The 13250-nt window shown below is 39.7% G+C and overlaps 2 protein-coding genes across 2 annotated transcripts in view; both read right to left on the reverse strand.

The window, feature by feature from the left end:
• The window catches only part of apex1 (APEX nuclease (multifunctional DNA repair enzyme) 1), a 187625-nt gene that overhangs the window by 104648 nt on the left and 69727 nt on the right, over positions 1 to 13250 (reverse strand). The window lies entirely within an intron of this gene.
• LOC311242072 (uncharacterized protein) lies at positions 984 to 1709 on the reverse strand (the record flags this gene model as incomplete). The annotated part of the gene is made up of 1 exon (XM_084331023.1): positions 984 to 1709. One exon carries the CDS (start codon positions 1707 to 1709, stop codon positions 984 to 986), a length of 726 nt encoding a protein of 241 aa, XP_084187149.1.

The raw sequence follows: 13250 nt of genomic DNA on the forward strand, positions 1-13250 counted from the left end.
AGCACACTCATTATTGTCAACAGTTAGAGCGATAAATCCTCAGCTAACTATATCCTACATATTTCCCCAAAATGATCCAAGCAGAGACGCACAATATACGTACAAGCTTTGTAACACGAAGGTTAACAGTACTCTAGACTTCAGAATCGAATCAATCAATCATCGGGATGAATCGAGAATTAATTTGAAAGCTAATCGTGACCCCCAACAATCACTCGAATCATGAGATTCCCAAAGATTCCCACCCCTACTATGAAGAGTATGACTACAGAAGTGGGCCATTTGCACAGGAAAAAAAGCAACATACAGAGAAGGCCAGGGGCCGTTTCAACATACTGAGAGGGCCAGGGGCCGTTTCAACATACTGAGAGGGCCAGGGGCCGTTTCAACATACTGAGAGGACCAGGGGCTGTTTCAATATACTGAGAGGACCAGGGGCCGTTTCAACATACTGAGAGGGCCAGGGGCCGTTTCAACATACTGAGAGGACCACCATGGGGCCACTTCAACGGTCGCCCAACAGAGAGAGAGAGAGCGAGACCAGCTTAAGGGTGAAAGGGGAAGGGCTTGGTAGAATTTGAGGGGTAAAAGGAGGAGGAGGAGGAGGAGGTCCTGAATGGAGCTCCAAGCAGGGCCAGCTCAGCAGCTGTTGAGCTCCTCATTTTATTTTTAGAGCATTAACTCTGTGGAATGGCCTGCCTCGGAACCTCTGCTGCATTTACAGTAGATTCACTTTTAAAAAGAATCTTAAATTGTTTTTAAATAGTTTTTAACACTGTAAAGTAATTTTTTGTTTTTGTTTTACACTAATGTAATTTTAGCTATATTAATTGTTACAGTAGGTTCATTATGCATTGTGTGTACTGACTTTTAATAATTTTGTTTTTTGAAATAGTGATTGTTTTTGTGTGTTTTTTTGTGTGTGGACCCCACGAAGACTAGCTGGTTGCTATCGCACCAGCTAATGGGGATCCCTAATAAAATCAAATCAAATCCTCCAGGGTCTGGTCCAGGGTGGCATGGAGCTTGACGTTGGATTCCTTGGCAGAAGCCAGGGCATCTTCCAGGTCATCCACACTCTTTTCCAGTTTGGTCACTGACCTCTCAGCAAACTCAGCACGGGTCTCAGCCTCCTTCAGTTTGCTTGCCAGGATCTTGATTTCCTCCTCGTACTTATCTTCTTTCTGGGAATACCTGTCCTCAGAGGCCTGCAGGCTCTTCAGTGATTGGTTGAAACCGTACAGCATTTCATCAAACCTCCCATCTTTGCCCTCAGCCAGCTCTGCCCTATCCTCTGTGCGCTCCAGGTCACCCTCAATCACCAGTAACTTGCGCGCCACCTCCTCATACTTGCGGTCAGCTTCTTCAGCGATGTGCTTGGCCTCCTTCAGCTGCATCTTCTGAATCTCCATCTTCTCCTCATCCTTTAGGGCCCTGTTCTCAATCGCCTTCATACCCCTCTCACTCTCGTCCGTGGCCTTCTCCGCCTCCTCCAGCTTCTGCAGGGCGGTGGCCAGCCTCTCCTGAGCTCGGTCCAGCTCCTCCTCCACCAGCTGGATGCGGCGGTTCAGAGACGCCACCTCGGCCTCCGCCTGCTCCCTGGAGCGCTTCTTCTCCTCCACTTGTCTCTGCAGGACCTCTGCCTCGTCCACCTGCTGCTGCAACACTTTGATTTTTCGCTTCACCGCCTCGATGCTGTTGCTGGCCATCTCTGTGGTGGTGGTGTGGTGTTGGAGGACGAGGAGTTCTTCGACTTGGTAGAGTGTTGATTGTGTTCGTGTTGTTGGTCCGTAATCAGGCTGGAGTGTAATTTGAGGAGAAAGTTGAAGTTGTGCAGGTGGTTATTATTCGGCTACAGAATATATTCAAGCTTACAGACAAGTAGCCGGAAACAACAAGTGAGATCCTCACTTGTCTTCTGAGATCTGAGATCGTCTGAGAGAATTGTTGAATATATACTGTACACAACTGTTATAACATTATGGGACACGATGTACATACAGTATACAGGACTATATACAGTATAAACAGTGGCTAAAAAATATGATTGAAATAAATATAGGAGGTAAAAGAGAACTTTTTTTGCAGCAGCAGTGGTACATAGTAAGTATAACTGATAAAATAATGGCAGTAGAATACAATAGTGGCAGTAAAGTGGCAGTGAGATGATAGATATGACAGCTATGACCTTACCTGCTACACTTAGGGTACCTGTCTAGATAAACCAAACTTCCTTTATACTTACCGGTCATACTTAGCTATATAAAAAATTTAAAATAAATATTTCATGTCAAAAAAAGATTTTTTACTTCCTTTTTTCTTTTTTTTGTGCCCCCCCATACTAGCTCTTGCCCGCCCTGTGCCCCCTTGTTTAAAAGTTCCTAGAATCGCCAGCTAACCTGATAACAAGATAAACTTACCTGAAATAGGCACTGAAGCCACACAGGATGGCCTTGTGGGCGTTAAACTCTGCTTGTGCTTGTTTCCTTTTCCATGGGGAGATTTTTAAATTGTATCTACAGAATATTATTCAAGTTTACAGACAAGTAGCCGGAAAGAACAAGTGAGATCCTCACTTGTCTTCTGAGATCTGAGATCGCCTGAGAGAATTGTTGAATATATATACTGTACACAACTGTTCTAGAATGTACTATTATGACATCATACTGTGTTCTAGAATGTTCTATTATGACATCATACTGTGTTCTAGAATGTACTATTATGACATCATACTGTGACATCACAAATGTTCTAGAATGTTCTATTATGACATCATACTGTGACATCATACTGTGACATCACAAATGTTCTAGAATGTACTATTATGACATCATACTGTGACATCACAAATGTTCTAGAATGGTCTATTATGACATCATACTGTGACATCATACTGTGACATCACAATGGAACATGTTGAATAGATACACAAATGTTCTAGAATGTTTGATTATGACATCATACTGTGACATCACAACGGAACATGTTTGACTTCATTTGAATAATATAAATAATATGTATGATATAATATAATGTAATGTAATGTAATATTTATTATAATATAATGTAATATAATAATAAAGTATATTATATTTAGCTCCCATTTGAATAATATAGAAATATGTCTAAAAACATGACATTCTTTAGAAGTCTTAAAATAAAATAAATTTAATTGAAATTAAAATAAATGTAAAATAATAATAACTTTATTTATATAGCACCATTCATACAGATTGCAGCTCAAAGTGATTTACACAAAAAACGAAACAAAAGGATAAAGAAAAAATTATAATAATTTAATTAAATAATAAAGACATTCAAATGATAAAAACGGTAATAAACCAACTAGACAAGATAGTAAAAATAGCTAAATAAGACAAACAGTAAGACACTAACATAAGACAATAAATAAATTACAAATAAAATAATAATAAAGACAGAAAAATAAAATAGTTAAAATAATAAAATAGCTAAATTAGATAGTAAACTAAGAAAAAAATGTATAACAGTAAAATAAGACATTAATAAATAACAAATAAAATGATAAGAAAACTACATAAAAGAATGATACAAATTATAATAAAATATTTAAGTAAAAATAATAGAAATAAAGAAAAATAAGACAATAAAATAAAGATAATAATTAATTTAAAAGCTATAGTTTAAAAAGGTATGTTTTGAGCAGTTTATTTAAAGTGCCAACGAGTCTGCTGTCCTAATGTCATTAGTAATGACCTGCAGGAGAGTGTTCCACAGTTTTGGGGCATAGCAGCTGAAAGCACTGATCACAACATGTTAGGTCACCACTTGTAACTCTGCTGTGGACACTGAGCACCCGGCACTAGCAGACACAGGGATAAACAGAGGGAGGCTACTGATGTCAGTGGGTGGTAGGGGTGTAAAGGTACACGTATTCGTACCCAACCGAACCGTTTCAACTTGTAGTGTACCGAACGAATACAATGGTATACGGGTTCCCGGTCGCGGCTCACGGCGCCGTGATGAAGTGACGTCATCAGTTCGTGCCGCTCTGTATCGAAAACTTAGTCCATTTCCGGGTTTTTTTCGGCGTGGCATTATGACGTGACCTTGAAACTACACGCTACTTTTTATTTTGTGTTGATAAACCAATAAATGACTCAACCAGGATCATTTCAATTCGATGCTAAATAAACTTTTACGCACGCGTAAAATGTGCCAGATTTAATTTTACATGCGTTACATTTTTATCAATATCTTGGCCATTTTTTGTGCTAGCGAAATGGAACAGATTGAGAGGAAGTGACGAAGGAGGCGGAAGTTACTGCCAGAAAAAAAGAGTAGAACAAGCCTGCACATGAGTGAGAAATTCGTCGGACAGTTAGTAGTTAGTAGTTCGACTTTTATAACAGTAGTAGTAGCAGTAGTAGTAGCAGTAATAGTAGTGGTAGTAGTAGTAGTAGCAGTAGTAGTAGTTGTAGTAGCAGTAGTAGTAGTATTAGTAGACGTTTTAGTAGTAGTAGTTTGAGCTATCCTATGCTAACGTTGACGATCCATCTTTGGTTGGTGATGATGACTACAACGAAAGGTCCACTGATGACAACAATGAAAGGTAAAGACACTTATTTTGGACTTTGATTGCTTTTGTTTTAGTCAGACTTGTTGGGAAAGGCGAAGAAAGGCTTTCACATGATAAGTGCACATGATGAATGCACATGTACAGGATAAGTGTACATGATAAGTGTGCATCAAGAGAGTCCTTGTTGAATGTCTACAGTGAGGAGGAGCAAGGAGCAGAAGCCCTGCCTTCAACCAGTTCAGTGAGACATGGAAGGAGGGCTAACCAAGACAGGTGAGACTTATTATTATTATTATTATTATTATTATTATTATTATTATTATTATTATTATTATTATTATTATTATTATTATTATTATTATTATTATTGCTTTTGTTTTAGTTATTACTCTGTTCATAAAAGTTGAAAATAATGTATTTTTACATGTCATTGTCTACAGCAATGATTTGCCTGGGACATCTAGGGGGGCAGGGCGTGCCCAAGCCAGATCCAGGTCAAGAAATGACCCAGACAGGTGAGAGACTTATTATGGATGTTTATTGCTTTTTTATTATTACTAGGTTTGCAGACTTTGTACACAATATATACAGAATGGAATATTGAGTGTATATACAGTGTGTGTGTGTTGTATGAGCAGTGTTTTATATGTACAATGTGTGTGCCATTTATGTGCAGACATGATGAGCAGCCTGCTCCAGTCCGACGCAGGACAACCCAGGCCAGGCCAAGACGTCCAGCCCAGGCAGGAGATCAGGCAGGAGATCAGATGCCCTGGAAGACCGACAGTGATCCTGATCCAGCCCCTCAGCCCCTCCGGTTCATGCCGTGCAGACCCCCAGGACCGCAGCTAGACCCCCATGCCACGTATACACAGGTAACACCTGTCAAAAGGCGTTACAGTTTGACAGGTGCAATATTTATGGATACGCCTCAGGCATCCTGCACTCTATATGACTGCACTCTAGTCATATGTGTACTGTATATATGTATATTGAATATCCCACAATTTAATTATTTAGTTATTTTTTACTTTTTTACTGTAAAACATTTTTTTTACTTTTTTTTGTAAAGAAAATTACCTTTACTGACTTTTTGTAAAAAAAAAAAAAAAGCATGCTGGTGATCATTTCCAGTTGAGAATCAAAATTTCGTCTGTGTTTATTACCTGTGTATGGAGAAAATAATGCTTTGTAAATTGAATTCTGATCTGTTCTCGTTTGTTTATGTAAATATGCTACCTGAGGGTGCATTTCCACTGTTTTATATCCTTGATTTGATATGTTTGCATTGGTTCATAGTTTCATACTAAAAATAACACATTTTCTCAATCCGATTTTGTGTTTTGTGTTGTACATTATGCAGTATACAGTATATACAGTATTATACAATATGAAAACTAACTGTCAGGTCATATATGTGAGGCTGTGCTGAAAAAAAAGATACCAAACATACCATGGTAAAACATTTTAAAATGGGAATTATACAATTTAAATCAAAATTAGCCAAAACATTGAAATATCCCAGGACCTGGAAGAGTTGGACCGCCCACCGGGGGCTGTTTTTTTCACAATCTAATATAATAATTATTATTACTTGTATTTCTTTTACAAGTCGATTATTAATTTCAATATAGAATATTCGTTGACAGCCCTACAAGTACAATTAGTTACTGCACACTACATCACCCCTGAGTGGAACATGGAAAGCCAAACTTCCCCCACTATACCGAAAACCCGTACCGAACCTTGACTTCAAAACCGAGGTACGTACCGTACCGTGGTTTTTGTGTACCGTTGCACCCCTAGTGGGTGGTGGTGATTAAATTCATTTTTTTATGAAGTAAATTTTTTTTTAGACATTCGAAGTTTCGAATGTAAAAAAATGTCATTCGGTACAGCCCTATATGGCAGTAAACTAAAATAAATAATGGCAGTAAAGTAAAGTGGCAGTGAGTTTGTGAAGTGGCAGTGTCAGTGGGGGGGGGGGGGGCTTAGTCGAGATTCTGTGGTGGCAGAGTGAGAGCGGGGGGGAGCTGGGAGAGAGTTCAGCTTCCTGACAGCCTGGTGTATGAAGCTGTATTTTAGTCTGCTGGTCCTGCAGCTCGGAGGCTCCTCATTCTCCTCCCGGAGGGCAGGAGAGTGAAAAAACGTTGTGAGGGGTGGGTGATGTCACCCGCGATGCTTGGTGCTTTGCGGGCCAGGCATGTATTGTAGATGTCCTGGAGGGAGGGGAGGGGGGCACCAACGATCCTCTCAGCTGTTCTGACCGCGCGCTGCAGTGTCTTGCGGCAGGATGCTGTGCAGCCGCCGTACCACACGGTTATGCAGCTGGTCAGGAGGCTCTCGATGGTGCCCCGGTAGAAGGAGCACAGGATGGGTACTGAGGCTCCAGCTCTTTTCAGTTTGCGGAGGAAGAAGTAGAGGCGCTGTTGAGCTTTCTTCACCAGTGATGCGGTGTTGGTGTTCCAGGAGAGGTCCTCTGTGATGTGCACACCCAGGAATTTGGTGCTGCTCACTCTCTCCACCACTGCACCGTTGATGGTCAGTGGAGGGTGCTGGGTGTGCGCTCTCCGGAAGTCGACAACAACCTCCTTTGTTTTCTCCACATTGAGAATTAGGTTGTTGTTCCCGCACCATGTGATCAGTTGGCTCACCTTGTCCCTGTAGTGAGACTCGTCATTGTCAAGTCATTGTGTTGCTGCATGACAAATAAAGACTTCTTACTAGTCTGACCCATCCCGTCTGTCTCTTTGCCGTTTGACGGGGACTCCTGTCACTCATTCCTCACACATGCCTCAAGAAGTCATTGAGCCTGTGAGTTCTCCTCCTCCACCCTTGTTCACCTTTGATCCATTGGCCTTTATGGCGCCCTCTCTCTGACCCAACATCCACACGTCTCAGTGACCCCTGTCCTCTGCCCCCTTGTTCGGTTCCACTGAACTTTTCAGTGTTTATGGTCAAAGGCCCTCTGGGCCCCCCCCCCCCCCCCCCCCCACCCGCGAGCTCAACTGGGCTAAGCATACAAATTTCATGAATTACCTCTCTCCGACCATCACTGTATATTCTTTAATGCTCAAATAACCCTTACTAAAATGAAAAAAGAAATCATAGTTCAAAAGAGGCTCCTAAACGACAAGGCTGAATCAAAGTTCATTAATCTTATCAGACTACATGAACCACACAATCATGACAGCTCTCTAAATGAAATGGTAGAAAATCTCAATGATGCACTGTCATCTGTATTAAATTCTGTCGCCCCACTAAAAACGAAAAAGAAGAAAATCAGAGCCTCTAAAAAAGGAAATGTCGTGCAGCTGAGAGAAAATGGAGAAAAACAAAAAGCACTATCTACTGTGATATATACAAAGATGCTTTAACTGCCTATAATAAAACCATCCGCTTAGCAAGGAAAGACTACTTCTCTAAAATCATTACAGAAAACGCTGGAAACTCCAGAATCCTTTTTTCCACTATTAATCTACTACTCAACACTGCCCCTACACCTCCTCAGTCATCAACGGTTAAGTGTGAAAAACTTGCACTATTCTTTAACAACAAAATAACCTTGATCAGGGCCAGCATTACTCATGATGGAAATAAAGCTGATTACGGCAAACCGCGCAATGTAACATGAGAAGATTCACATGCATCACATTAGATGAACTCTGCAAAACTGTCTCAGAGTGTAACTCCTCCACCTCAGACATCGATCCTATACAGCTTTCTTCAAATGGGTGTTTAATAGTGTCTCAAGCCCTGTGCTAGATATCATCAACACTTCCCTTAGAACTGGTATTTTCCCAGATGCCTTTAAAACAGCAGCATTATTAAAAAAAACCTAACTTGGATAGTAATGTACTGGCAAACTATCTACCAATATCTAACCTACCATTCATTAGTAAAGTCAAGTCAAGAGTTTTATTTGTCACGGCATACGAGTATACTTTTCAAGTAAAGTACTTGAAAAGATAGTTTCAGGTCAAATTAATTCCTTTCTCGGTGAAAACAACATCTTAGAAGAATTTCAGTCAGGATTCAGAAAATATCATAGCACTGAAACTGCCCTCACCAAAATAATCAGTGACCTCAGACTAAACTCTGATGAGAATAAGGTCTCCATCCTTATCCTGCTAGATCTCAGTGCAGCATTCGATACAATCGATCACGATATTCTAATCAATCGTCTTGAAAACCTTGTCGGTTTCTCATGTGCTAAGCTGGTTTAAAACATACATCAGAGGGAGGAAATTCTATGTTAAACTATAGGAGGCCACATGTCTGAGATATACGACAACAACTATGGAGTTGCACAAGGGAGTTGCTTAGGTCCTTTACTCTTCTCCCTTTACATGTTACCGCTGGGTGATATCATCAGAGAACATAATGTAGGTTTCCATAGCTATGCGGATGATACACAACTGTACATATCTGCTGAACCAAATGATACAGCTATTAACTCCATCACAGACTGCTTATTGGCAATAAATAAATGGATGAGTAAGAACTTCCTGAAACTAAACGAGAACAAAACTGAAATTGTAATTATCTGGCCCAAAACAAAAAAATAAATGTTAATAAAGAACCTGGGAGGACTAACCCCTTGGATAAAATCTGAGGTCACAAGTCTCGGGGTTATCATAGATTCAGAACTGAACTTCAATTCTCATATTTAACAAAGTGACCAAAACATCGTTCTTCCAGAAATATAGCAAAAGTACGACCATTTATTAATCAAAACGATGCTGAGAAGCTAATTCATGCATTCATATCTAGCCGGTTACTACTGTAATGCACTCGTTACAGGTCTCCCTAAGAAAACCACAGAGAAGCTTCAGCTAATCCAAAACTCTGCAGCCCGACTGCTTACTAGAACCAAAAGGAGAGAGCACATTAGTCCAGTCTTAGCTGCTCTACACTGGCTTCCTGTAACATTTAGAATTGACTTCAAGGTCCTTCTCCTTACATACAAAGCTCTAAATGGACAGGGACCTAGCTACATCGCCAACACAAAATATTACAGGCCAGCAAGAACACAGCAAGAACAGTCAAAAGAGGATCGGTAATGCGGCCTTCATCAACTATGCCCCAAAACTATGGAACAAACTACCCCAAAACATCAGGGAAGCCAACTCGCTAGACATCTTCAAAAGACAGCTTAAAACCGATCTCTTTGCTCAGGCATTTAAATGAAACATCAGGGATATCCTGACACAAATTGTACTTTACCTGCACTATTCTTACCCTACCTACACTTCCTATCAAATTCATGTGTCGGTTCTATGCACTGTAATTTTAAGAGCACTGCTCTGTTGTAATTCAAAATTGAACTATTTTATCACACTTTTTACTTCTTACTGATGCACTGCTCTGTTGTATGTTAAATACCCTGTTGTATGTCCGTTCTATTTTAGAATTTTTAGCCTATTTTTAACAAATTAACAAATGTTTTTTATTTTCCCTTTTTTAACATGAAACTAGACAAACAATACAGTAACTTTTTCTCCTTATTTTTCTATTTTTCTCCCATCCAAATTTCGTGTTTCCAATTCTCCCCTCCCCTGTCTTGAACGTTGCTCGCATATGCCCCCCACTGGTCGGTTGCAGGGAGGATAGAAGCCTTGCATCACGTGTCCCCTCCGGTACATGAGGAGGCAGCCTGTCACATCTTTTCACCTGCCAGCGCGGACTCTCATTGGCGAGGTGTAACGTGCGGGAGGCTCACACTACTATTTCCTGTCTCTGCTGTGCAGGCGTCCCCAAACCGACCTGTAGGAGTCACTGTCCACAACGTCCAGATTACCACCCATCGACTTCCACCCGCTGACTCTGCCAATTGAGCCAGTATGACGGCCGGCCCAAGTCGGAGGCAAATGCTGACACCCGGATTCGAGACCGGAGTCTCTTGCATTGGTGACGAGCGCAATCTCCGCTGCGCCACCCAACCGCCACTGTCTATTCTATTTTTATTATTTGTATTACTGAATGAAACTGTAAACAGAAAGGCCTATTGGGATGCTAGATCCTAATGTGAAACACTGTGATTTACCTTACTACCTCTCTATCTTTTTTTAATATGCTCGCTTATGCCTGTATTTTTTACTGTTGTGAAGCACTTTGAACTGCAACTTCTGTATGAAAAGTGCTATACAAATAAGGTTTATTATTATTATTATAACGGTTCTTGGGTTTGGTGCAGCTGAAAGGGTTCCTATATTCCTATAAATCAATACTGTTTTGTTGTTTACAACAATAGTCTTTAAACAGGTTTACACCCCACTCCTCCCTCACTGCCATCGACTCGCAGAGCCTGGAGAAGCTTCTTCTCATGGTATATCTGCCTTTGTCAATCTATATTCTTCATGTCGGTTTATTCATTCATTCAATCTTTATTTATACTCTTATAGCTTCCACTAAGTGATCCATCATATCCTTGCCACTTGCACTTGCATTTAACAACATGGTAAATGGACTGCATTTATATAGCACTCTTATTCAAAGCACTTTACAATGTATAATGCCTCACATTCACTCACACATTCACACACAGACTGCAGAGGCAACCATGCAGGGTGCCGACCTGCTCATCAGGAGCAGTTAGGGGTTAGTGAGTGTCTTGCTCAAGGATACTTCCGACACGCTTGCTCGGGAGTAGCTGGAATCGAACCGGGAACCTTCTGATTACCAGACGACCGCTCTACCTCCTGAACCACTGTCGCCCCAACATGGCAGCTGCATCTCCGTTGGCTGCACTTCCCCCAGACACAAAACATTCTTAACCCTTTCACTGCCACACGACAGAAGGTTAACCCTTTACTATCACACAACCGACGGCGATGCTCCATCATTAGCTCCGCGGATTGTGTGATAGTAAAGGACTAACCTTCTGTATCGTCACAGTGAAAGGGTTAACCGGCTGTCATGTGGCAGTGAAAGGGTTAAACTGAGAAAACTGTGCTTTACTAACCCCGTTTCAACCTTGCTATATTACTTTAAATAAGAATAATATATATATAATAAAAATAATAATAATTTACTTTAATAATAATTATTATATTCTATCGTGTAGAAAATAGGCTAGATGAGATGACTAATGAATAATTTTGAACAAATCAGTTTTAAGTTTGGTACATACAGTACCTGGTCAAATATAATTAAACCTCTCCCACTCATGAGTTCCAATCAGAAATCTCAGAATAGTAGGGGTGGGAATCACCAGAGGTCCCATGAGAAGAGTCACAATATTGTAATATATTGAGATGTATTACTTTTCAACTGGAAATGATGTCCCGAATGAAAAACGTTGTCAACATCTGCAAGAAAAATATATATACATCATCTGTTTTATCTAATAAGATAGTTTTCAGTCTGTTCACCTCACTAAATATATAGACATCTGTTTTATCTAATAAGATAGTTTTCAGTCTGTTCACCTCACTAAATATATATACATCATCGGTTTTATCTAATAAGATAACATTTTCAGTCTGTTTAGCTCACTAACATACATCATCTGTTTTATCTAATAAGATAACGTTTTCAGTCTGCTTAGCTCACTAAATATATATCATGTTTTTATCTAAGAACGTTTTCAGTCTGTTCACCTCACTAAATATACATCATGTTTTATCTAACGTTTTCAGTCTGTTCAACTCACTAAATATACATCATGTTTTTATCTAACGTTTTCAGTCTGCTCAGCTCACTAAATATACATCATGTTTTTATCTAACGTTTTCAGTCTGCTTAGCTCATTAAATATACATGTTTTTATCTAATAAGATAACGTTTTCAGTCTGTTCCTCACTAAATATATATAAATCATGTTTTATCTAATAAGATAACGTTTTCAGTCTGTTCACCTCACTAAATATATATAAATCATCTGTTCTATCTAATAAAAGCACGGTCTAACTTGACTATCTAATAAGATAACATGTTCAGTCTGTTCCTCACTAAATATATATAAATCATCTGTTCTATCTAATAAAAGCGCGGTCTAACTTGACTATCTAATAAGATAACATGTTCAGTCTGTTCACCTCACTAAATATATATAAATAATCTGTTCTATCTAATAAAAGCGCGGTCTAACTTGACTATCTAATAAGATAACATGTTCAGTCTGTTCAGCTCACTCCAATCATTCTTATTGCAGCAAAATGGGATTGTCAACCAAAAACAATGTGTACAAAATTTATATCGATACTGAGAAAAGAGTCTGGCTGCCCGTTCCCTCGTCCAGTCGTGTAATAAGCATAGGAGCCAAGCAGTGAAGTCCGGCTGCTACACCAGTGAGACAAATGAAAGCCAGGCCTTCACTAAATGATCAAAGTAGACTAAAGACGCAGCATGTAACAGCCAGGGAACTAAACTCAAACCTGAAGAAGTTGACCGGTTCCTTTCGATTAATCGACTAAATTTAATCAATTAATCTAAATAATTCTACCTACCCTAAATAACTTTGAAGTTTGTTTTTGATAGCATTTGAAAAGCTTTATTATTAAGTTATTTTAATTTAGAAGCGTTACCTTGGCTTTTGGGGAAGGGGAATACCTTCTCTTCTCACCTGCTCAACCAACCCTTGCCACACAAGTTTTTTAACCCAACCTTTACATCTTTAAGTATCAATAATCAATCAGATAATTGATGTTGTACTTCCAAATACAACAAAACACATTGCTATATAAGTAGC

The sequence above is a fragment of the Notolepis coatsorum genome (assembly GCF_963971535.1).
Source record: "Notolepis coatsorum genome assembly, chromosome: 15".
Lineage (NCBI taxonomy): Eukaryota > Metazoa > Chordata > Actinopteri > Aulopiformes > Paralepididae > Notolepis > Notolepis coatsorum.